General features: G+C 34.4%; 3 protein-coding genes across 6 annotated transcripts; 1 reads left to right on the top strand and 2 right to left on the bottom strand.

Annotated features, from left to right (window-relative positions):
• Window positions 1-4,226: 4,226 nt before the first annotated feature.
• On the bottom strand, window positions 4,227-6,531 carry LOC125190984 (WRKY transcription factor 28-like). Its single transcript, XM_048088427.2, has 3 exons — window positions 6,085-6,531; window positions 5,491-5,631; window positions 4,227-4,756 (listed from the first exon to the last, which is right to left on the bottom strand). Exons 1-3 carry the CDS (start codon window positions 6,426-6,428, stop codon window positions 4,369-4,371), a joined length of 873 nt encoding a protein of 290 aa, XP_047944384.1. The 5' UTR covers window positions 6,429-6,531; the 3' UTR covers window positions 4,227-4,368.
• A 2,340-nt stretch (window positions 6,532-8,871) lies between these two features.
• On the bottom strand, window positions 8,872-12,562 carry LOC125190184 (putative receptor-like protein kinase At2g42960). Of its 4 annotated transcripts, none has more exons than XM_048087403.2 (8): window positions 12,033-12,562; window positions 10,861-11,585; window positions 10,672-10,776; window positions 10,438-10,560; window positions 10,082-10,252; window positions 9,847-9,976; window positions 9,558-9,767; window positions 8,872-9,451 (listed from the first exon to the last, which is right to left on the bottom strand). In XM_048087403.2, the coding sequence occupies exons 2-8, from the start codon at window positions 11,511-11,513 to the stop codon at window positions 9,323-9,325; spliced, it is 1,521 nt and encodes a 506-aa protein (XP_047943360.1). In that variant the 5' UTR covers window positions 11,514-11,585; window positions 12,033-12,562; the 3' UTR covers window positions 8,872-9,322. The 4 variants fall into 4 exon arrangements, with proteins under 4 accessions (XP_047943360.1, XP_088915085.1, XP_047943358.1 ...); XM_089058959.1 differs by having other exon boundaries at window positions 10,861-11,515; XM_048087401.2 differs by having other exon boundaries at window positions 12,038-12,562.
• Window positions 12,563-20,214: 7,652 nt separating this feature from the next.
• LOC125188770 (Golgi transport complex protein-like protein) lies at window positions 20,215-24,182 on the top strand. The gene is made up of 3 exons (XM_048085820.2): window positions 20,215-21,385; window positions 22,029-22,502; window positions 23,115-24,182. The coding sequence occupies exons 1-3, from the start codon at window positions 20,294-20,296 to the stop codon at window positions 24,030-24,032; spliced, it is 2,484 nt and encodes an 827-aa protein (XP_047941777.1). The 5' UTR covers window positions 20,215-20,293; the 3' UTR covers window positions 24,033-24,182.
• The last annotated feature ends 1,524 nt before the right edge of the window (window positions 24,183-25,706 follow it).

The following is a 25,706-nucleotide window of genomic DNA, read 5'->3' as shown; positions in this document are numbered from 1 at the left end:
GGAGTATTTTATTATAAAATTAATATAAAAAAGTGGATCACATATTCACTAACTTTTTCAACAAATTTTTCTTTACATTTTTTAAAACTCGTATCATAATATGAGTGATAATTATTGTGGGACGAAAGAGTATCATTTTTCAAATCCTCACCCTTGGGCCACTATCAAAGTGTATACTCTTTAAAATAGGATATTTGTATATTTACCATTTTTATAATTTTAGGGTTTAGTGTTAGTTAATTTTCCCCATGGCCCAACCCAAATTAGCTTAATGGGCTTATTGATTTCCCTTATAAATAAAATAATTAAGAAGGTTTTGATAGCCCAAATACATGAACCTTGATTTCAATATATTTTGAGAAACATTAAGTTCATCCTCTATATTAGCCTTAAAAATCATCTATTATAAACTGCAATTATTATTATACCATTGTTGTTGATTAATTGCTAACGAGTACAACTCGTTTAGCGTTGAAGATCGGAAATTATCATGTTCATGTCATCACGCAATTAAACAATTTATGTAAATATGAAGTTATGAACTAAAAAAAAACATATGATCTTCAATGCTGATAACGAGTATGTGCTCATTGACAACTAATCCACAACACTATTACACAAAATTACCTCAATTTATTCGATGACGTGAACCTCGTGTTTTTACCTAAGTATATTAGTAATTATTTTCAGATTTTAGATTAAATAGGCATTTCAGTAAAAATTAATAGTAGCTTATAATATACTCCCCTCGTGTAGGCTTTATTCAATTAATTCCCAAAACAGTGGTCAAAGATTATATACTCAGCATTTTTATAGGAAGAAAAAAGTCTTGCTTCCATAGGCAACGAATTAAATATCGTTACAAGGCATGCAAAATAATGGAAATCATTAGAAGATTGACCCCTATTGATGTCTCCCTTTTTAATATGTTTTCAATTGTCAAAGAAATATAATTGAAAGTAAAATAATAGTGGAAAAGATTGAAAAGAGAAGAAGAGATTAGATTCAATGCACAAATGTGTGGGGTTTTGCCTATTTATGCCTTTTATTTCAAATCAATCAAATATGTTTAGGTTGAATTCCTATATAGTGGGGCTTGTATCTATCTTGAAATCTAATTTCATCACTGAAATATACTTACCCTTTTGGACCACATTTTGAAGTGGAGACTTCTCATAACACCTAGGCCTATTGATTTGATATTCATCTTACCATTTTCTATTTTTCCCTTTTTCTTGAAAAAAATGGCTTGTCGATTCAAAATGAAATAGAATTTGCTTTGTTGTTTAATCAATAGATCAATCATTTCATTAAGTCCCCGCGGAAAATACCAACTTGTGATAGCAAAATAACCCTACAAAAAAGACACACCGTTTTGTGATAATTGAATATTACGTACCTTTTTAATTATGAGCTTTTTTGCTAAAAGTATTTTTATGATCACAATATTAATGTAACACAAAAAAGGTATTTGAGGATAGTGTGTTATGATGAATCACTATTGGAATGGTCCCTTGAGCTTGTACTAGTATAGTAATTCAATATTTGTCTAAGTGTCTTCAAAATAGTCATTTCACCTTACACAAATACAACAATGAGCCAATATACTTCATTTATTCAACCAATATTTGGTTAATATCCAAAATACGCTGAGAAGAGAGGAAAAAATACATTGAAAAGACTTGTATTGGTTTGTAAGAATAACCGCCAGTCTAGGAGTCAGGTCGTTACATAATTAACTAAACGTGGGTCTGTTTCCAAGGCTTGGTACTCCCTTGAGATAATTTGACAAATGATTATGTTCTATATCAATTCAATACACGAGCCTCGGACATTTCTACATTGAAAAGACTTGTATTGGTTTGTAAGAATAACCGTCAGTCTAGGAGTTAGGTCGTTACATAATTAAACCAAATGTGGGTCTTTTTTCCAAGGCTTGGTACTCCCTTGAGATAATTTGACAAATGATTATGTTCTATATCAATTCAATGCACGAGCCTCGGACATTTCTTCTAGTCAATGTTTTTAAATTTCAATAGGACAATAAGATAAAAGATAAATGTAATTATGCAATTCATAACACTCATTGCAACAGCATATCATTATGAAGTGTCACCCTTAGGACCCGATCTAATAAGTCCTACATAGGGTTACATTTTGTGTCCAAACCCTTTCAATTTTCTCATCTCAAATTAAGGAAACATTGTATCATCTCTGTACCCAATATTCAATAAATACAAAACCTTGCAAACTGTGATAACTATATACTATTTCTAATCACATCAAAGAAATAAAGGGATTGAAACATACAAATTTATGTTAGAAATTTGATGATATAGCTATCTACTCGAGAAGTCAAACATGTGCAAATGATTTTGAATGTCAAAGCGTACACACTTAGAAAACGTACGGTTCATAAAATATTGTAGAACTTTAGTTATAGAATGGCGAATTCAGGAAATGAAACTTGTGAGATCGTACAAACTAAAGTACGGACGATGAACTCATGAACCCTTCGGGATTGGGACAAAATTGTCGCACCATGAATCAATTAGCAACTCCGAGGCTGAATTCAATGGAGTTTATCGATCTTAGTGGCTGATGATAAGGTAAATTGATTCTTCCATGAAATGAGTGGTTTTAGTCTAATCCACAATAGTAAAGTTTACCCAATATTAATTCAATGAAAACAATCTCTCCTTTATATTCATTCTATTTAATTCAATTACTTAATAAGTATAACATGTGGAAGACAGATTATCGACCAATATTAATCTATATGAAAGTATTAATTAATATTTTAGTAATGATTAAGCAGTAGAAAGTATGGGGGATTTGTTCAAAGAATAGGGTAGGTAAGTTACTTTGAATATAATCTGTTTGAGAAGCTCTTTTACCTAACTTGGAATATGGTATGGTCACTACTTCTCACTAATCTGTTTACACACGCTAACTAAATACATCAATCCTTGTCTAATTAACTTCATGGCATTAATTATTAGATTACTAGCTATCCAAATAACATAAATCCTAAAACTCCAAATTTCAATATTAGATTGAATATAGAATCACTTCTACTATATTACTACTATTATTTAAATAACACATCAGTATTAATTCAAGTTTGCTATCTTAATTTATTATTTCCCTATTATTAATTCATATATTACTAGCTCTAGAAATAACTTTTAAGAATTGAAAATTATAAACTCACTTGTTAGTTGTTACACTAACTAATTGCGGACCTTAATTCCTTTAATAAACATTGGTAGTAGTAATACATATAGATGAATAGTTTAAGAAAATAAAAAATGTGACTTGATGATTGACTAATCCCAACAAATGTGTATGGGTGTTTAGAAATGACATATACAAAGGTACATAGTTGGTCCCCATATATATTCATGTAACATTAAAAGGGTCAACAATATCAAGCTCTTGATGAATCGAGTAATCAAACCATGTGTTATGATCTGAGTTTATAATTATTGAAATTCCATTCAATAATATAAAAATTATGCATATTATTAGTTTGTAGTGTGGTGAGAGATCTATGCCACCCTAATCAATAATACGGCCAAAAAGGCAAAAATAGAATATAAAAACAAGTTTACTAAATTACTCCATCTTATGTATATCTGTACAACAACATAAGTAAACAATTTTAAAATAAGAACTTATTAAATAGACCTCTATTTCATCTTCTCCTACACGTTTGTTATGTCACTGTCAGTGTCAATGTTAGTAGTAATTAACTAACTAGCTGCATTGGACTAGTGTAACTTTGGCCATCAATCAAAGTTAGTTTTCCACTTTCAATTTTGAAAATTCAAAATAGTATGTAAAGGGACATTTACAAATAGTCGTTTTAAATATAGAAAAAAACATTTAAGCTTGTGAAACAAGATTAGAACATAATTATCAAGCCAAATAGATGCTAATTTATGCTACCAAGACAGACCTAGAAAACATAATTTGTGAGGTCGGAAACAGTAAAGAAGGTGATCGACAACGTCGTAATTCAAAGGAGGTTTAATTCGACGGCTTTCGCTTGCGATGAATGTCGAACGAAGAACGAAAGTGAACCTAAATCTCGATGGATTCAGATGGAGTTTTCGTGCCCTCATGAGCCGAGTATGGAATCGGTTGAATTATATCATTATATGTACAACTTTGCAATGTTGCACGACTACTATTTGTTCGTGCAATATCCATAGGTACAAACATTATGTAAGTCAAAATAAATTGCATTAATTAAAATATCCTCACTTACCCTAATCGATCACCAAATCCACCAATAATTCAAGAATCTAGTAAAAGAAATCATCCCTTAATTAATTGGATACAATTAATCTTCAAAATCAATACTCATGGCTCCGGTTTGTGGAAGAAAGAAGAAGTCATGGCGGCGCCGGGCATTAAGAAGGTATATTGATCAGGAATATCAGGCGGCGGCGGCGGCTGGCGACGGCCGGGTTCAGTCAGTTGTGTGTAGAAGGCGGCAGGACTTGTTTGGCCTCTTTCATTAGTTGAAGGGAATAACATGTCTTGAGGGAATGTGGGAAATGCCGGCGTAGGCCGTGGCGAGAATAAAGACGGGGCCAACATGGCGGCGGCTGCGCTTCCCCGTATCACGGCGGGGCTGTGGTGGTTGTGCTGGCCCTCGTAGGTGGTGATCACCACCGTAGGGTCTTGGTACGATCTCTCTATGCGCTTCTTCACGATGCATTTTTGACTAGTGCATCTGTAATAACTCCTGAACAAATACATGATCACTAGTCATATTTTGGTCCAAAACAATATGTTCGTCTGGTTAAAATTGACTAACCACTCATGCAACATGCATAAAAACATATATAAGAATTCATCCCAAAATATTAGGATATTAATTAGCAAAGAGAGTTCAAGTGGTTTAAAAACAGCCCACAACTTTAAAGTGGCTACTCACTAGTCACATTGATCTATAAATTCCACATTTGTTGGGTACACAACTTATGTGAGATAACACATATTATGGGTTGAGAGAGTTGATATGGTCTATAAACCACTCTGAGTTGGCTACCAGACATCCTCATTGGTCACGTTCATTTGGTCTATAAATCTCACATCTTAGTCTGTCACTATAAGTTGGTTACTAAGCACCCTAGTTCGTCATGACTGGCTCACTTTTCAGGCCACCACTCGGAGTTGTTGGGTCTATACCAAAATTACTGACCAAACATGAGAATTCATCGAGAAAGACTAATTCTATCAGGAGAAAGAACACATTTAGTCTCTAAACCACATATTTATTGCTTTATTTTACACCACAAAACAACATTAGAATCCATAACAAATCACTCTAAATCAAAGAAAATGTGCTTAGGATTATATATGATAATTCAATTAGTGCATCAACTCAAATCCATTATTTCACTCTTAAATAACGAACATGTCACGTTATGTCTAACCACATAGTGACCAAACAACTTTTTCATCAAACCAAATTACCTTGGGAAAGGGCTATTTTTGACTGCCTTCTGGCCATATTTTCTCCATCTATATCCATCTTCAAGATTATCTACCTCACTTTTAGTCATGAAGGCAAATCGAGCTTGTCTTTGCTTTTTCACTTCCTTTTCTTTTGCCTTGCTGCACACAAGCCCAAATCTTGACAAATCAATTCATCAAACACATACACTTTACATAATGTTTTCATCAATATTTGCTATTTCAAAATCACAAATCCACCATTTGCACTAACTAGGGTTTCTTCTTTTCTCCCACATCATTTTCACTACAATAACTTTTAGTACTAAACTAAAACAGATGTAATTTTTCAGATATTTCTAAAACAGGAAATTATAATCAAGTATGTATGTGTGAATACTTTGTAACTAAAGTAGGAAACTGTTATGTATGAATCTGGCATGTTATCTTCTGCTTTGAAAATAAGCTAATTATATACTATAATAATATTAATCACCAAACCTACCATTTTTAATATTAAAAAAAGTCCACACCTCAACTGTAACTAACACATGCTCAACTATTAAATCTGTCCCAAATCAATTTCCAAAAAAAAAAAATTAAAGAAAAACATACACAATATTCTTAGATTTAGCATCTCCTTCTTCACAAGCTCTCATCTCAACCTCCTTTTTACTCTTGGAAGAATCCTCCTCAACTCCAGCCTCCTGTGAAGAAATCGACGCCGACGAATTAGGCGTCAACCGAAAACTATTACAAGGAGATGGTGGTGCATCAAGGGTGTTGTACCCTTGGAAATGAAATTCACTAGGGTTTTGGTGGTGCTGCTGTGGGAGGTTGTACATAAAAGGGTTGTACTGATCTGTCACTATGGGAAATGCAAACCCTTGATGATCATGATCATGGTGGAATTCGAAGAATGGATTGGAATTACTGATGTTGTTTTGATCATTAGACATGGGGTTTTGGATTGTGAGGATTTGAGGGAGGATTGGTGGAGGATTTTGGGGTTAAGGAAGCAGGAAATTATAATGATAGTTTGGACAAAAAGACTATGGTTTCATGTGGGCTGGAGATAGAATAGCTTGTGCTTTTTGACATACTTTATTGCCTTTCTTTTTCTTCTATCATCATTTTTTTCTAGAGAGAGAGAGACAGGTGTGGATAGTGATGTTCAACACTATGAGTTTGAATATTATTGTACAATTAATGAAATTACTAATTTTTATTTTTATTTTTATGTGTTTTTGGTGAAGAGATTCAACATTTGTATTTATGGAGATATGAAGGTGATCTTTTTGGTAGTGTGTAATTTAGAAAAATACAAATTTATGTGGCAAATTTTCTACATGGAGATGAATTGGTTAGGCAAAGAACAATTGTTAAGGTGACTTTCTAGCCTTTGTTTTCGTGTGTTTAATGTTTAATTATATTATTTAATAGTATAAATATTATTTAAAAGTGACATATTAAGTTTTCATCTTATTTACATCGTCCATCCGAATTTAATTTAATCTCTCAATTTTATTGTAGTATGAAAAGTACAGAATTTGGAGAGAAAAAATTGTATATATATATGTATAGTCACATTAACTGTGAAATAATTGCATCATGCTAGCTATAAAAAGAATTTTGTAGTACTATTCAACCTCTACCGCATTTTTCTTCTTCTCTTAAATCTGTCTTTTACAGCAAAGTTTCTTTATCTTTATGCGATTTTAATCATTCATTAATTCTTTGGCCTCTTGCAATTTGGTAGAATCAACTTAATAAGGACTAGTATAATTTTCAATAATTTCAACAATATTAAAAAATGAAAAGGGTGAAAAAATGGTAGGGGATTAAGCTCATTGTATTCAATCCACCCCTTATTTAAAATAATAATAATAATAATAATAATAATAATAATAATAATGAAAACACTAATAAATGTAGTTTAATTACCTCTATAGTTCCAAATAAAATTTAATAAACTAGGAGTATATCTATAAAATCACTCAAAAGAGTCAAAACAATATTCAACGATATTTTTGGCCCATTGATTAAATTCGTTATTTTATTTGTTATTGTTTCCAGATTGTATCAATGGGCTGGCCCAGCCAATCCCAAACAAAATTAGATTAATTTCTTTATATTTATTTTAATAGTATGAAAGTTGTTGTCAAAAATAAGGGCAATAAATAGAATTTTCCAAACAAAATCAGATTATCTTTCAATAAAGCTCAGCGAAATAACTAGTTATTCATAATTATAATCTTTAGATGAATTTTAAACATTTTTATCCATAAGTAATTAAGTTGAGTTATTAAAAGAACCCCACCACCCACTGGAAGACTTTCGGCCTTAATCCGCAAACTCGGTCGAGCAGGATTAGTCGGATTTCGCCGAAGACGGGTTCGGTAAAAAAGAATATAACTACTCATGTTTCTTCTTTAATTATTTTGGTCATTTTAAAGGTTGTCATATGAATACTTATGTCAAAACATTCTTTAATAATACCATCAACATAATTAATTTAGATGATGACGGATCTAAAATTTTCGTATTAAGGTAGTACAAGATTCCAATTTACACGAGTCATTATTAAATAATGTATGGGTGTTATCACAACCCTTTTTTCGAAAAAAATAGCATATCAATTTGTCGAGTGGTCCCTTTCGAAATGTAATCGACTTCGAGATGTACGGAGCGGATAATAATGATTAATGAATACTAGTACATATTTTTCATTTTTTATCCAATAGACAAAAGAAGATATTTCTTCAAAAATATAGGGGAAAAACTTGGGTAACTTATTTTAATTAGAATCAATAAACTTTAACTAATACTCCCTCCGTCCGCAATAGAGTTCCCATTTTTCTATTTTGGTTCATCCGGAATAGAAGTCTCGATTCATAATTATTACTATAAATGTTAAATAGAGCTCACATTCCACTCACATATTATTTAAAATTAATAGTACTAGTATATAAGTGCGATTCATATTCCACTTTTTTCCATCCATTTTTTTAAATATTTTTTAAAATCCATATAAAATATATGGTACTCATATTTGTGGGCGGTGGAAGTAATAAACAATCTTTGATTAAAGATGTTGGTTTATCCATGTTTGTATTCATTATCCAAAAGAATCTAATTTTGATGGATGCTTGAATGTCCTAACTCATTTTTTATCCTAATCCACCAAATAAAAAACATTAAAACCAATACTCCGTTTGTAATTTAATCTTATCTTCTCTTATCTTAACCTATCATGATTCATAGCTCATTATTATCTTATCTAAGAAACTAAACATATCATAGCCCTAACTAAGAATCATAGGATATATGATGATAACTCCAAATGACAAAAACAAAAAAAACATAGCCGTTGTAAATCTATCTAGGGCCATAATTCAGACATTGTAGTGTAAGAGATTCTTTGAATCTATAACCCATCTTTGCACATTCAAATCTCCTAATGCAAGAACAATGTTTCTGCACAAAATCATAAATAGGGATTGCCGTAGAATCAGCGCGAAAGTATCCTAACCGTACCAACGAAAGACAGAACGAAGTCGATAATAGAATGATCAAATGATATAAACCATAATTTTACAATGAATGGGCACGTTGGCCCGCCCACCGGAACCCTAAACACTTACCACATCAATGTTAGCTCGACTCGAGGAGCGCATATTCGTTATTTTTGGAGGGATCCTGGAGACAAGATGCCAATGATTCAAGATTCCAAAAACTGGGCCATGCCTGCTTGCTCTCAGTCACTCTGCCACTGGAGGAATCTTTCCAGAAAACAAACTTAACAAATGTGAATGGTAGAGAGAGATTATGCCTAAAAAGTCAGTTTCAACTTTCAATCCATTGCCTTGGAAGTGTGGCTCTCTGAGGGCTCCTCCCGGCTTTCCAGCTCTGTCGAGCCACTAGCCTCCTTCAACGACTCGATCTCCATACTCACCGTCCTAGTTTTCCTATTCCGACGATCCTGCAGTTATTGAAAGTTAGATTAACGAAACACTGTCTAGCTATTATCAAGACGAATCAATTGAACGAAAACCTATTCGACAAATATCGTTTATTTAGGTGCTCACCTCACGATAAGGAAAATCGTCAGCTTCCAGCATACGGACAACCTGACTCATTTTGGGGCGTTTCTCCCACTCGGGGTCTACACATCTTAGCGCAACGAGAAGTGCACGTTTCAAAGCACGGATAGTAGGCCTGACTTCAAGGCTGGGGTCCACGACTTCCTCTGCTCTCCTGTGCCCTACCATCATCTTAAGCCACTCGACAAGATTAACCTGCAGCAGACACAAATTATTAGCGTGCGTCCGAATTTATTAGCTATGTTTACCCTTCAAAAACAAATTAGATTATCACCTCGTTGGCTGGACGTGCATAATCCACTGGATCTCTTCCGGTGACGGCTTCAAGAAGTAGAACGCCAAAACTGTATATGTCGCTTTTTTCGTTCAGCAAGCCGGTGTTTGCATATTCTGGAGCCACGTAACTGAAATTTGCAAAAATACCCGATGTCACGAGGAGAAACAGAAACCACACTAAAAATAGATCATAAAACCGAAGTGGAGCGAGTAAACTTTGAAGATAAGCATACCCGAAAGTCCCCATCACCCTCGTTGTGATATGGCTTTCTCCAGATTCCAGCATCTTAGCCAGACCAAAGTCGGAAACTTTAGCGTTGAAGTCGTCAGTGATCAAGATATTACTTGATTTTATGTCACGATGTACAACTTTTGGTTCTATCGCTTCGTGCAAATAAGCTAGTCTGAGTATTAGAAACAGTTGCCGTTTAGTTAGGGAGATGGTTATTCGATCCACTAGACTTAAATTTATCGTTTTCCAATTATTTAACGTTCACGAATAGAAACTGAATGAAGAGAAATCAGCAGTTCAATGTGCAGAAAACTCTAATTAATGGTATAAATTGTTAAAAAGATAGTGTTGACTTACGCCTTTGCGGTGCCAAGCAGAACCTTCATGCGGGCTTCCCACGTTAGGGAGCCATGCTGCCTCATTGCCCCATGAAGCCACTGTTCGAGATTTCCGTTATTTACATACTCATATACCAGCATCCTGAAAGTAGAAGACATGCCACCTCATCTCAATATGCAAAAAAAGTCCAACGAGAAAAAAAAAGGACCATGAAAAAGTACGAAAACCAGAACCGAGCACAATATTACAGACCTCTGAACTCCTTCTATGCAGTAGCCAAGAAGCCTGACTAGGTTTTTGTGTCGAACATGGCCAATGGCCTCTACTTCGACCCTAAACTCTTTCTCCGCCTGACCTCTGCAATTCAGCACGTCATTTATAAAAAAAAAAGAACATCGTTTCCACAAGCTTCAGATACGAAAACCTGATGAGGATACTCACAGATTATTAAGAAGCTTCTTGACAGCCACCTCCGAGCCATTGACCAATCTACCCCGGTAAACAACCCCATAACCACCTTCCCCGATGATATTTTCTGCTGAAAAACGATTCGTTGCAATTTGAAGATCTCTGAGTGTGAACCAGTGGCCCCACCCAAGCTGAGATATTTCTGGCAAACCAATCAAAGGAGACGGCATGGCAATTCCATACGACATTGAAGATTGTTTACGCCCATTACCAGAACTCCCCTCCTCTCCAGACTGATGGCTACCACTCTCGTGATGGTAAACTGAACTGGTCTGGCTGATATTATCAGTATCACCTGATTTACTCCTACCCAAATGAACTAACATCTTCTCCGTTTTTTTATCACTATGGTTATCGTTAATAGTCAAGTATAATGATTCTGGATGATCGCGCGTGCTTTCTTCCTCAACTCTATCTACCCTGATATCTTTTGAGATGTTAGGAATCTGGCATATAGAGGAGTACTTGTCCAAGGTTTTTCGAGATCTCCGTTGGAACATGATCCATATTGATAAGATCCCCAAAATCAGCACTATGAACGCACCCACACATATGCCTATGAGAACCCAAAGCTTCAGAGCCCCATACTTCTTCGACAACTCAGCATTTAAGCTTCCAGAAGCCATTCCTGATATTTCAGCACAACGAAGTAAATCCGCACTCAGTAAGTCCCAAACAAGGGCCTACTTCATTGAAGCCTAAATTCGAGAATCGCATCACATTATCAGAAATACACACAATACATAGCAATCTGCATCTAAGAGTGCAATGATTATACAGTAAGACTTCCCGGACGAGGACCTTAAATCCGAGAATCGCATCACATTATCAGAAAGCACACAATATACAACAATGTGCATACACTGTAAGACTTCCCTCTATCAAGATTTAAGGTGTCAATATAGTCAAACCATCAACAAATTCAATGCTGCTAGAATTCTAATTTCTTAAACAAACTAAACCAAACAAGAAATGAGCTTTACTCTGATCACAAGTTAGCAACATCAACACATCTTTCTTTTCAAGGATACCAAATTTAACCTATTGCAAGAAACACAATCAACAGCATTACAGAAATCTAAGAGCTAAAGATAACCTAAACCGCCATTGATCTACACAGATAATAGGTCAAAATTGAGAAAGACCTGACCTTGGCAAGTGATCTGAATTCAACCCCCCTGATCTTCCTCCTTGAGAATCCAAAGAAGCGAAGAAAGGGTACTTTTTTTCCTCAACAGATGCACAATGAGCATAGATGCGCCAAGGCAGAGATGAAATACCAATAACCCACAAAAAAAAAAGAGAGAGAGAAAAGAGTATGACAAAAGAAAGATGGAGCTGGGCAAGGAGTAGTTTAGAAGTAGAAGGTTGTGGTGTGGAGTGGGCCAAGAAAAGTGAAACTAACAATCATGGAAATGAGAAAAGCTCATTTCTTTAACTTCTGGAAACAATGGCAGACTAAAAATCCAATCTTTATGAGGGGGGAGAGTTCATCTTTGTTCCCTTATTTGATTGGGATTTGAATCAGAGTTAGATGGGAGAAATGGTAGGTAGGGTTTTGCAAATGAGAGGCACATCAGTAAAGCTGTAAAGAAATTGCTTGGTTTGCAATGGAGGAAAACCAGAGAGAGAGAGAGAGAGAGAGAGTAGTAAAGGGAAAGCAAAAATGAGATTAGAGATTAGTAAAAGACTGCATTTATAGCTATAGTGACAGAAAATAAGAAAAAAAAATGGTGGATAAAGTGTGAAATCCAGACAAAAGTGGAATGTGAAAAAAAGAAAAAAAAATTGAAGTGTGTGTGTGTGAGAGAGAGAGAGAGCAGATCTATGGCTATTGCAGAGGAGCTACATTTACAAGTTTGTCCTTTTTGAGGATGTCATCTCTGTATGATTCTACAGTGATCTTTATGTCTGAAAACTGAATTATTTTATTATTAATTGATTAATTGATTTCATGATTATAATTTGCACAGTAAAAAAATTTAAAGTAAGGTTGTTATTCATAGGCTAAGTATAGAGAATGTAAATTATTTTTGTTTGGTTATCACAGAATTCCTGACGACACAGACAGATATGTGAAGTTTGACCAGTGCTTAATCAATGTGTAATCAAATTATTGTTTTTTTCCATATGGTTTAAATCTCTGTAGAGTGTAGAGTCCCAATAATTTATCCTCAATTTTTTTTGTTATTAGTAAAAAATTTCAAGAGCTAAAACTTTGTGTTTCACACAGAATTTTTAGGCTTGTAGCATTGAATCATTTAAACTTTCTTATATAGTTTGATTTATGGTTATTGTTCGGTGTTGAATATGTGACTAGGACGGTCAATTTATTGATAATGTTCGAATAATAATATGGAAAAAAAGTCAATGTCAATAAATTTACCGTCCTAGTCGTATTTCTATTCTGATAGGAGTATATTTATATGATATATTCAAAGATTATTGGAATTGCAATAGTTCAAAAGCTAAGAAAATGGGATGTGATTATGAGATATAAAGAAGGGCAGCAACTATTGGAGGAAGGAACAATGTCTTTGATTTGAAGCATAACCTATTCATTAAAGTGTCACTCACAAAAACCTTTTACATATCTATATCATTCTTAATCAACAATAACTATTACTAATTGAAGGGTACCAATTTCCATTCTTAATTATACTTTAATTACGCAGTCCCACTATTGTGGCTCATCACTCCAAGACTATAAATTTAACTATAATGGGTTAAGTGCCATAATACACTACTCAAATATAGTTAGTCTGGAGTCCTCTTATATCTAGAAAAAACAACGAAAAATAACAGGATTTAAGAAAAAATGTTTTAATAGATTAAGTAAAGGAAAAACAAAATAGAAAAAAAAAGAACAAAAAAGAACAAAAAAATAAAGTTGAAAGAGTAAAATAGGAGGAAAAAAATGTAATTTTTGCTGTTAAAAGAAAATAGCTCAGCTAAAAATAATTTAAAAATGAATACGATTAAACTATAGAGAAGCTGAGGGAGAGTACCATTTTATATACCTGTAAAACTTTGTCCCTAACAGATGGAAATTGATAGTATCACTCAAATGTTTCCATAGGAAAACTAATAGTCTCTTAAATTTTTAGTAAAATTTAAAAATTACCTTATCCATTAGACCCTTTCAAATTGTATATATTTGTTATTTTTTCCTTTTTTCTTATCATCTATTTAAATAGAGTAATTTAATCTTTTAAACCGAATAAATCTAGTAAAAACAATTTAAAAAAACCATTACGATCGTACTATCTCCATCTACTACTAAATATTTACGAGTAAACTATACGGGTACAAAATTAGGTAAGTAAAACATTTACTAAAATTCAAAAAGATACTCTCTTTGTCCTCGGAGTTCCATTTTTATTTGTGAATGTTAAAAATAAGTGGATAGAAAAAAGTTAGTAGAATATGGGTCACACTTATATATTTAGTTATAACTCATAACTAAAATGTGAAGATAATAAATTAGTAGAATGTGAGACAGCGACCTTATCATTTATAGTAAAAATGAACCGAAAATTTCATTCGTTGATAGACTAAATGGAAAAATGAAACTATTAATCAAGTGGGGAGAAAGAAGTACTCCATCCGTCCCTGAAAATTTGTCACTTATTTTCAGTTTCTTCCGTCCCTAAAAGTTTGTTACCTTTCACTTTTACCATTTTTTAATGGACACCACATTTCGCTCTTACTCATATTTTATTATAAAATTAATATACAAAAGTATGACTCAAATGTCACTAATTTTTTCAATTCATTTTTTTAAACTCGTACCTAATTAAATGGTGATAAATTATTATGGACGGAATAAGTAGGTAATTTTTTGAAAGTGAGAGTACGCAAGTGTACTTGTGCATATGCATTTCAATTTGAATATTACTCCTACTAAGTTTTAGAGTGGAGGCGCACCTAGTTTATAGGTCCAACCATCTTGCACGATCATGCTACACATCTTAATAATTATTGGACCAATCAAATTTAATCAAACTTTCATATTTCAGTGACCTGATCCATACATTAATGGTAACTAACCAGATTGATGGGGCTATTGTTAAGTAAATAATTACAAATCCCAAGAATTTCTCCATTTTTGCGATTAATAGGACTATAGCATTCCATTTACTAAATTACAAAAGTATTTATTTGATATAGGGTTATATTGTTGATAGTCTCATGTGCTATACGAGACTATGCATTAATCCATCAATTTAGGTGGTGTTTGGTTTTCTAGATAAAATAATACTATGATACAATTTATAATTGAGTTGTGAGATTATTTTAGTCATAAGAAAATTAGCCATGAGTAATTATCACATGATTATCCATCTAGGATTGAATTAAGGGATTAAATCTCATGAACCAAACACACTAGACTATATAGCATTCCATTTACTAGATTACAATAGTATTTATTTGATATAGTGTTATATTGTTGATAGTCTCATGTGCTATACGCGACTGCATTAATCCATCTACTTAGGTGGTATTCGATTTCCTACATAAAATAATACCAGGATATAATCTATAATTAGTTGTGAAATTATTTTAGTAATAAGGGAGTTAGTCATGACTAATTATTATATGATTATCCATCTAGGATTGGATTAAAGGACTAAATCTCATGAACTAAACACATTACTAATTTAATTCAGGATACAATCTTGCTAATTGAACACCTCATTAGTTGATAATCAATCCAATCAATATCTTAAACATTTTAGATGATAACTGTAAACGCGTATAAGTATGTGTATCGAGTTTTTGTCTAAGACATATCGTCGTTAATATATAGAAGTTATAATATAGCCGATCTTATTTTACATTGATATATAATTAATAAAGTAATAAATTTGAGTTATTATCATATAGTCTTTTGCACATTCTCATAGATTTAGAGATAAAATACTTTATAATATGATCAAAAAGTGCAACTCTTAATATATTTAGTTTTAACAGTATACTTTAAATTCATTACTTATTTGGTAGTTGGTACCCACATGATCCTATTACAATATCAACTCATATGGGCTATGGCATAGGGTGAGGAGGAGTAGAAAAGCACAATGGTTGATAACACAAAAGATAGAACTAAAATTGCTGTCACATTAGTTGACTTCAAATGGAATATATTGTTGCCAAAATACCATATATACACATAAAATATGCTTTATATATACTCTCTGGTTAAATATATAATTAGACCCCTATATTGGGAAAAGAAAATCAAAAGTGACAAAAGAAGAAGGGGGGCTCTTATATTATCGATCGGCAATTACTCCCTCCGTCCCACTTTAGGAGTCCTGCTTAAGTTCGGCACGAATATTAAGAAATGTAAAGGAAAATTGGTGAAAAAAGTTGGATCCTACTATTTTATATTAGTTTTATAATAAAATGCGAGCTGGAAAAAAGTTAGTGGAATGTGAGGCCTAATACCATTTATGGAATATTCCAACCGGGACTCCTAAAGTGAGACACCCAAAAATAGTAAACCGGGACTCCTAAAGTGGGACGGAGAGAGTATATTTTATAATTATTGTTCATTTACATAAATTTTTTATTTGCAATATATATTCATTTACACATAGAATCGTACACGTTCGCCTGAAATAGGGAATAATCTAACATAGTACTAATCGTTTTCACCTGTTTTTCAGTGACCAAATTATTTCTTATTCATTTATAAGTTCTCTTTTTCTTGACATCTTTGGTATAAACAAGCAATAAGTAGTGGACCACCATTATATAATTTGCGAGCTAAAATAGTCAATTTAGATAGATCTAATTAAATAAAAGATAGAGTACTAACAAATATCCTTAAAATGACAGCAGGCACCTTCTGGCATTTTATTCTAAATTAAGTTATGCTTTTATGCAAAATCACCTCAATCATGAATAGAATATTTTTTTCATTACCAATAGTCTTAACATTAGATGAAAGAAGTTTTAATGGAAATTTGATAAAATATGAAAGAAATAAGGAGAGAAATTATTAGTGTGTATTTAAAAATTACATTTGTCACATTACAAAATAAAACTTTTGTAAATTAATTAATTTTTTGAACGAAATAGAAAAATAGAATTATTGATTATATATGGAGGGAGTAGAATAACTAAATAGGAGGAAAAAGACAAGATCCAATTCCAAAAGAATTATGTCAGTGACTAACCTAAGATAACTCTAATTAAGTACGACAGTGACTGATCTAACATAACTCTAATTAATTAAGTAGTGGAGTAGTACTTATGAGATAAAATTAGGGATAATTAATTGTTCATATATGGTCCAATAGCATTTAATCAATATATGAACACTCTTTGTAGCCTTATGTAGGAGTATTATCAAACGAAGGCAACCCAATTAAAATGATATACCATCTATTTATCATGAGTGATCTCATAGATGAATGTTCCTATGTTGATCTTGATATTAGAAAGTAATAGATAAAAAAAAATTCAATTTAGCACAAAATAAATTACTACTATCTAGACCAAAAATAATATCCTCCAAAATATTTGTTCACATTTAATTATTAGCAATGTATACAAATTAAAAATATTTTTAACGCCTTATTTATAATAGTATATCCATAAAGTAAGAAGAAGTACATCTCATAATGCAAATCGTACAACAACAGTTAACTGAGTGTGACATGTATATTTAAGTTGTATTTAATGAGTAGTGTTCAATTATTTAGATGCAGCAATTTGTGGGGGTCTCCATTAATTGTTTAATTAATTAAAAAAAACTCTATGCCAATCACTTTATAGTAGTATGCACAACACAAGTAATAAAAATGAGACAATATCTGTTTATTGTATTCGGTCTCATATCCAAATTAGATAATTATTTCTAGTTTATTACTAGTATTTAAATAGGTCAAACATAATAGTAGTATTAATCAAAGTGCATAACATGCTAATAAAAGAATGTATAATGTAATTAAGAAGTTTCTTCACACTGATTTGGTTTATTTTGAAGTGTAAAAATGCTAGGGCCTAAAATGATGATTTATAATAACCATTTATAGGGAGCCAATGCCTTCATCCTCAAAGAGCTCTTTGTGGATATTGTTGCACGCCTCAATCAAAATTTTGTAGAGAAAATTATGATCGTTTTTACAAAAATTATCAGTTGTTGCGAGAAACCTGCACTGAACGTGCAGCCACTGTAGCCCACGGCCCATGCGTCTAACCTTCCTAGCGTGGCGCTACAATATAAGTTGGTCGCTGCCTTTTTCCGTTATTGCAATAGGTCCACCATGAGACAACGTAACTGCCCTAGGCGGCTCAATTGCGAATGTCGAAAAGCCCGCGCCCATGGGGTCCACAAGGACAAATTTGGCTGTCACGAACCTTGACCTCTATAAATAATGTATAACTACACTTACAAATTACAATATTTTTATACTTCCTAGTTGAGTTATTTTTCCATTTCATGAAGTTTTTTTTATAGTTAAGTCATTTACATATATGGTAACTTTTTTCGCTTTCTTATTTTACTCTCTCTACTTTATTCACTATAGTGAAACAGAGGGAGTACTGTTTAATACTCCATCCTTCCCAAGATAAGCTTGTGCCGAAAAGTTTGTGCTCACTTAAATCTCATTTCTTTAAATCCCGTGCCGAAAAGTTTATGTTTACTTATCTTGGGACGAAGTGAGTATAAAAATTAACACCCATTGAAATGTTGGTGCAGTGCAGACTATTTGAGAATTTCATAATTGCTTGTCCTGTTTGATGCTCACTTCAATTCTAGTTTGGATGTCATTCCAAATCCAATTTTTTTATCGATACTTCACCTACTTCCATATAGGCTATAGCCCCTTTTTCATTGTTTAAGAATCTTTTCCAAACATGGCCAAGCATTGCTCAAATGTTTCAAGAATCATTCTGAATAATCTATTAATGTATTATGTTATTTCATATTATTATTTATTCAATTTCATTTCAATGATTCATTTTCTTTTTCTCCCTCCTCTCATGGAATTTCAATAGATAATCTTATCATATTTAAAGTCCAATTAATATAGAAATTCCATATATAACAAACTCAACAAATCTTACACTTATATTATTCGGCTCATATGACTATTAGCTACAATTGTCTTTCAAAACACAGGAATGTTATGTTATATTTCTATTTTGGGCTTTATATGTCTCTGATCATAAAAAAATAGTATAGAGTTATGATTAATTTCTATATTGGGCTTCAGGATCTCCATCACAACAGCAATTCAAGCCCAATTACGAGCCATATCACAATAGTGCTCCATTAATATACTCCTCTATTTGAGTTATCTAATTGTAATTTTGATTTTTTTTTCTTAGGCTACTTCAAATAAAATAAATGAAATGGAATCACATAAACTGTCATTTGATTTCTCTAAGTAAGCTATTTAACAGTTTATTATAAATTATAAAAATCTTATAATTATGAGATGTTCAGTTGGCAAGATTATATCTCGAGATTAAATACATATTTTGTTTAGTTTATAAAATTGAATGATATAACTTAATCCTATATGAATAATTATTTGATAATTCACAGTGACCTATAACTAAAATAATTTTACAACTTAATTATAAATGAAATGTCATATACTCCCTTCGTCCCATTAAATATGGAACATTTGAGAATCGACATGGGTTTTTATGTAGTGTTGTTTTGTGAGTTAATGAGGAAAGAGTAAAATAAGAGAGATGAAAAAGTAGAGATAGATATGTTTCCATTTTAAGAAACGTTTCATTTCTAATGAGACAAACTAAAAAGGAAAACGTTTCATTTCTAATTGGACAGAGGGAGTACTAATAATTAATCCTGACAATCGAACTGAAACCCTAAATATAAATTACACAACTCATACAATTGGATTGATACTGATAAATTACTAAAAGTAATACAGTTTTAGCAGTAGTAATTACTCCCTCCGTCCCTGATTAAGAGTTACACTTGAAACAAACACGAGTTTTAAGAAATGTAAATAAAAGTTAGTTGGAAAAGTTAGTAGAATGTAAGACCCATTTTTTTATGAGTATTAGTTTTATAATAAAATATGAGTGAATTGAGTTAGTGGGATGTGAGACCTACTTACTACTTATGGTAAAAATGAAGTGTGACTCTTAATTGTAGATGAACTGAAATGGAAAAGTGTGACTCTCAATCGGGACGGAGGGAGCATTACATAAAAATAAAATTTGAAAACTGAAAAAATTTATGTACACTAATAAATTATGAGTATAAAGTATTTTTTCCTTTTCAACTTAATATTTAGTATTTCCATATGACTATAGTAGCACTAAAGTACAAGTATTACAGCTTTGAGTACACTAGTAAAACCAGAATCAATCACTGAAACGCAAAATCGACAGCAAACCCCACCGCAGATCCATGGCTTCTCCGGCCATCTCCCGATCTCCCCTCCAACGCTCCTCCACCTTCAAAACCACCGCCATCCCCTCCACCCCGATCTCCTCCGCTGCAACCCCGCACCCCCTCGCCTCCTCCCCCCTGGACACCTTCTCCTCCGATCCAATCCTCTCCGCCTTCCTCTCCCCCGACTTCAATCCCACCCAATTCTCCTCCTCCGCCCTCTCCTCCGGCTCCGCCGCCTCCCGAATCGAGAAGCTCCAGGACGGCCTCCGCCTCCTCGACACGCAGCTCCGCCACGAGGTCCTCTCCCGCCACCACGATCTGCTCCACCAGCTCTCCTCCATCAAATCCACCGAATCCTCCCTCTCCTCCCTCCGATCCTCCATCTCCTCGCTCCAATCCTCCCTCCGCCGCGCGCGATCGGAGCTCTCCGATCCCCATCGCGTCATCTCTATACAGACTGTACAGCTCAACAACCTTCATTCGACTTCGTTGCTGCTCCAGAACACGCTCCGGACCCTCCGCCTCATTCAGAAGCTCAGGCAGCTTGTGGATTCGCAGCCGGATGCGTCGAAATGGGATCTCTCCAAGGCGGCTCAATTGCATTGCGAGATTTTGACGCTCTGCAACGAGTCACATTTGTCGGGAATCGATGTGGTTGATGCTGAATTGAAATGGGTGATTGAGATGGGGTCGAAAATACGGGAGGAGGGGATGAAGGTATTGGAGAAGGGGCTTGAGAGTTTGAATCAACCGGAAGTAGGGTTAGGGTTGCAGGTTTTCTACAATATGGGCGAATTGAGGGGGACGGTGGATGGTTTAGTGAGCAAGTATAAGCAGATGGGGGTGAAGAGTGTGGGTACCGCGTTGGATATGAAGGCGGTTTCGGGAGCTGGGGTTTATGGTGGTGGAGGTCCCGGAGGGGTGCAGAGGCACGGGACGCCACAGATTGGGGGCGGGGTGAAGGCGAGGGAGGCTCTTTGGCAGAGGATGAGTGGTTGTATGGATCAATTGCATTCGATAATGCTTGCTGTTTGGCACTTGCAGAGGGTGCTGTCGAAGAAGAGGGATCCGTTCACTCATGTTCTGTTGCTGGATGAAGTCATGGAGGTAGTGAAGATGAGTCCTTATTTACATGTTTGCTGTTTCAGTTCTTGAAATTTAGCTCATATATCAACTTAATAGCATTTATTTTGTGCATTAGACTGGATGAATTGTGTTTCCTTAGAAATACCATAACTTAGAGTGGCCTTCTATGTTAGATTTAATGAATTGCGTTGTCTTAGAAATGGCATAACTTAAGAGTGGCATTCTTTGTTATGTGCTTCAGAAATGGGGTTTAGTAATGTTCGATTTTGCATTGTAAATGATAATCCATGCTCAAGTGTAGCCATCCATGATCCATCCCTGTTAACTATATTTGTTAGACCTAACAACTTGGGGGGGTTTTGGTATACCTCTTACCTTGCCGTCCCTCTTATCCACCTGGTGACACTGACACCAAACATAGTCTCGACCTGCAAAGCAACTATTTCTCGTGAATTTAAGCACTTACTTCAAGAATCGATACTTTGCTGAATAAGATCATGTTAATAGAACATTGGCACTGTAGCTGTCTAGATCCATATCCATAATTATAATTTGGTGAGGGAAGATGAGCTACGTTTCATAACCAGTTTTTGTATGTTTCCTTTTTGGTTTATGCTGCTACTGTTCTATGCGTGTTGCTCAAGATTTTTTTATGCTGTCTCAGGATGGTGACCCGACACTAACTGATCGCGTCTGGGATGCGTTAGTTAAGTCTTTTGCAAACCAAATGAAGTCTGCTTTCACTGCATCGAGCTTTGTCAAGGAAATATTCACTGTTGGGTATCCTAAGCTGCTACCAATGATTGAGAATCTTCTTGATAGAATCTCTCGAGATACAGATGTGAAAGGAGTTCCACCAGCACTGACTTTAGAGGGCAAGGAACAAATGGTAGCTGCTGTTGAGAATTTTGAGACAGCATTTTTAGCCCTGTGCTTGAGTAGACTGTCAGATCTTGTAAATTCTGTATTTCCATTGTCAAGCCGTGGAAGTGTTCCCTCCAAAGAGCATATATCTAGAATCCTTTCTCGGATTCAGGAAGAGATCGAAGCCGTTCAGTCAGATGCACATTTGACTCTTCGCGTCTTGCGTCAAATCAGTAAAGTTTTGCTTCTACTAGCAGAAAGAGCAGAATGCCAGGTAACCTCTAAGTTATCCCTGCAAACCCTTCCTATTTCGCGCTTATTGTTTCTTATTCCAGTTGTCATGAAATTTTAAACATGTTCTTTTGGATAATAAACATCTTTAACTTAAAATGTGGAAATGATTTTACTTCCTGTCGAACATATTGTGATGTGGACTAATTTTAGCAAAATGGTTTTATAATAAAAACATGAGCCTTTTCGCCTTCTCGATTTTTGTTTGCTTGAAGAAGCAGAAATTGGACTTAGCTGCGAGGGATTTTGCTCTAACACTGGTTCATCAACTGCAAGAAGTCATTACTCTGAAATCAGCTGAATATATGTTTTTCTAAACACACTAGTTGTGCTCATGATTTGCAGTCAATACATTATGGAGAATTTGTAATCAACTACAAACCAATTGGTTCTTGAGAACTGAGTATTGACATTTGAAAAGTAATTTTACAAATTTAAACATGTTAGTTTAAAGTTACAAATTTGAGATCTGAATATTAGCATTTCTGCATGTGTAAGATCTTGTTTGGCGCAATTGGTGCAGTTGCTTCTCACGTGTTAGTTTCTTTAACTATTATTGAGCTTACGATGCATGACTAGTACATTTTGATGACAGATTTCTACGGGCCCTGAAGCACGCCAAATATCTGGTCCGGCAACCCATGCACAGCAGAAGAACTTCATGTTGTGTCAGCATCTCCAAGAAGTTCATACTCGCGTGACATCTATGATAGCAGGACTCCCCTCCATTGCTTCTGATGTTCTATCCCCAGCTCTTGGCACAATATACGGTGTTGCTGGTGATTCAGTGTCTTCCTTGTTTCAAGCCATGCTCGAGCATCTCGAGTCCTGCATCTTGCAGATTCACGAACAAAATTTCGGTACTCTCGGCTTAGATGCTGCCATGGATAACAATTCATCTCCTTACATGGAAGAACTGCAAAAAAGTATCTATCACTTCCGATCCGAGTTCTTGTCCAAAGTCTTACCTTCTTCAGGAGCCATCTCTGCTGGAACAGAGACAATATGCACAAGGCTGGTAAGGAGCATGGCTTCTCGAATCCTTGTATTCTTCGTTAGACATGCATCGCTCGTTAGGCCACTGTCCGAGTCAGGGAAGCTGAGAATGGCCAGGGACATGGCCGAGCTTGAGCTGGCAGTTGCCCAGAACTTGTTTCCAGTCGAGCAGCTAGGTGCACCATATCGAGCCCTCAGAGCATTCCGCCCTGTTCTTTTCCTCGAGACGTCTCAACTGGGATCATCGCCACTTCTTCAAGATCTTCCCCCGAGTGTCATACTCCACCATCTCTACTCAAGAGGCCCCGAAGAACTGCAGTCTCCTCTGCAACGAAACAAGCTCACGCCTCTCCAGTACTCGCTGTGGATGGATTCCCAAGGGGAGGATCAGATATGGAAGGGCATCAAAGCAACTTTGGACGATTACGCTGCGAATATCAGAGTCAGAGGGGATAAGGAGTTCAGCCCGGTTTATCCATTGATGCAGAAAATTGGTTCTTCTCTAACAGCAAGATGATCTTTGCATTTGGAGGATCTGTTTGTAAATCTTGCCTTCTACAGAGGCTGTTACACTTGCTCTCAAATCTTTTATTTTTGCAATGTTTACCTGTACTGATTTATAGAAAAACAGCATGATATATAGATTTAAGTTCTTGAATTTTTTTCACATTTTTGGTCTATTGTGGAGATATACATTTTTCACTTATTTTTGAAGTTATTTAGAATTTTATTTGTGTGACTTAAATCAATGGCATAAATTTGTAAACAGTCAATTTTTAAATTGCATCTACCATTAGATAGTCTCGGCAGTTCAATTTATAGAGATTAATATACAAACTATATAAAAAAAGGAATCTACAATTGACCAACTAGTTTTAATTAGATTATAATGCATAGACTATTGTGTTGTAATTTTATTATTTTTAAAGACTTCAAATTTTCGTATCTTTTCCTATAACTAAATCCTTGGATTTTTATTGAATGTTCACTTAAACATTTTAGCAAAATCGCAAACTACAAACTTAAGATCTAATTGGAGTAAGCAAGTTTGGAAAGAAAAATGAGAAAACATATAAGTTCAATGAGCTATTATTCATAATTCCTATTTTCTATAAGGGAATTAGCAACCGGCAGCCACGGGCTCGTCCCGTCACTCTAGAACCAACGTGCAACACGCTGGCGGCTCCTGTCTCACTTATTTGGCTTGCCATTGTGGCCGCCCCCACGACGATATTTTTAATTCATTTAAATATATAAATAATTATATTCAAAGTAAACTTAAAAGACATTCCTAGTCTACTGATTGAAAACACCACTATGATTTCTGCCACACGAGCTTCAAAAAGATTAAGATGGTCGGATAACAAACATAGAAACAAGCAGGTTGCAATCAAAGACCACCGAAAAAGTGACCTATTTCTTATCTTCGATTTTGTTGTTTAGTGCCATGGATTTGCTATGTTTTCCATATGCTAGTTTGAGGGAGTGTGTCCCCCTTTAATTGTTTGTTGATTAGTGTGTTGGCATTAGACATATGTTTTTTATATTGGATTGTATTTGAATTACTTGCTTAGTCATTTTCGATTGGAGACTTGTTTATCCAAAAAACTGAGGACTTAACGCAATAATTTTTTTATTAAAGTTTAAAACGTTGCTTTCATATTAATGAAACACCGAATAAATTGGAATAATGGGATAGTGAAAACGGCTACATTAATAATAAAAGTCTCCCTCTCAATGGATAAAAATATAAATAGGGGAAAGACAGCCAGAGCCAAAATTCTAGATTTGGATACTGTATTTATATACCTAATTGAATGGACTTCCTCTTATTATTTATCACCATCATCATTGTCATAATTTAATACTTCCTTCGGTCTAAAAAAAATAGATCACTTTGTGTATGACACGAGTTTTAATGTATAATTGGTAAAGTAAGAGAGATGAGAAGAAAAAGTAGGTAAAGTAAGAGAGGTAGAGAAAAAAAGTGAGTGAAGTATGAGAGAGGGAAGAAAAAGTGGGAAAAGTATGAGAGATAAACTTTCCATTTTAAGAAAGTGATCTATTTTTTTGGATGTCCAAAATGACAAAAGTGATCTATTGTTTGTGGACGGAGGGAGTATTACTATTACAATGATGATTAGCTTGTTAATTTTCACATTTAATTTCGAATGTTGGGTTTTACATATAT

This window comes from Salvia hispanica, chromosome 5 (genome assembly GCF_029641045.1).
Source record: "Salvia hispanica isolate PSC_SH4W2 chromosome 5, Shi_PSC_v1, whole genome shotgun sequence".
Lineage (NCBI taxonomy): Eukaryota > Viridiplantae > Streptophyta > Magnoliopsida > Lamiales > Lamiaceae > Salvia > Salvia hispanica.
The sequence above is the reverse complement of the archived record's forward strand: the minus strand, read 5'-3'. Positions and strand labels throughout refer to the sequence as shown.

Coding starts and splice junctions, on each gene's coding strand:
- LOC125188770 (XM_048085820.2), top strand. CDS start 20,294: ATGGCTTCTCCGGCCATCTCCCGATCTCCCCTCCAACGCTCCTCCACC. Junction 21,386..22,028: donor TGCTGGATGAAGTCATGGAG/GTAGTGAAGATG, acceptor ATGCTGTCTCAG/GATGGTGACCCGACACTAAC. Junction 22,503..23,114: donor CAGAAAGAGCAGAATGCCAG/GTAACCTCTAAG, acceptor TTTTGATGACAG/ATTTCTACGGGCCCTGAAGC.
- LOC125190184 (XM_048087403.2), bottom strand. CDS start 11,513: ATGGCTTCTGGAAGCTTAAATGCTGAGTTGTCGAAGAAGTATGGGGCT. Junction 10,777..10,860: donor AAGAAGCTTCTTAATAATCT/GTGAGTATCCTC, acceptor GCTGAATTGCAG/AGGTCAGGCGGAGAAAGAGT. Junction 10,253..10,437: donor CTGCTTGGCACCGCAAAGGC/GTAAGTCAACAC, acceptor TCTAATACTCAG/ACTAGCTTATTTGCACGAAG.
- LOC125190984 (XM_048088427.2), bottom strand. CDS start 6,428: ATGTCTAATGATCAAAACAACATCAGTAATTCCAATCCATTCTTCGAA. Junction 5,632..6,084: donor GCTAAATCTAAGAATATTGT/GTATGTTTTTCT, acceptor GCTTGTGTGCAG/CAAGGCAAAAGAAAAGGAAG. Junction 4,757..5,490: donor AAAAATAGCCCTTTCCCAAG/GTAATTTGGTTT, acceptor GTATTTGTTCAG/GAGTTATTACAGATGCACTA.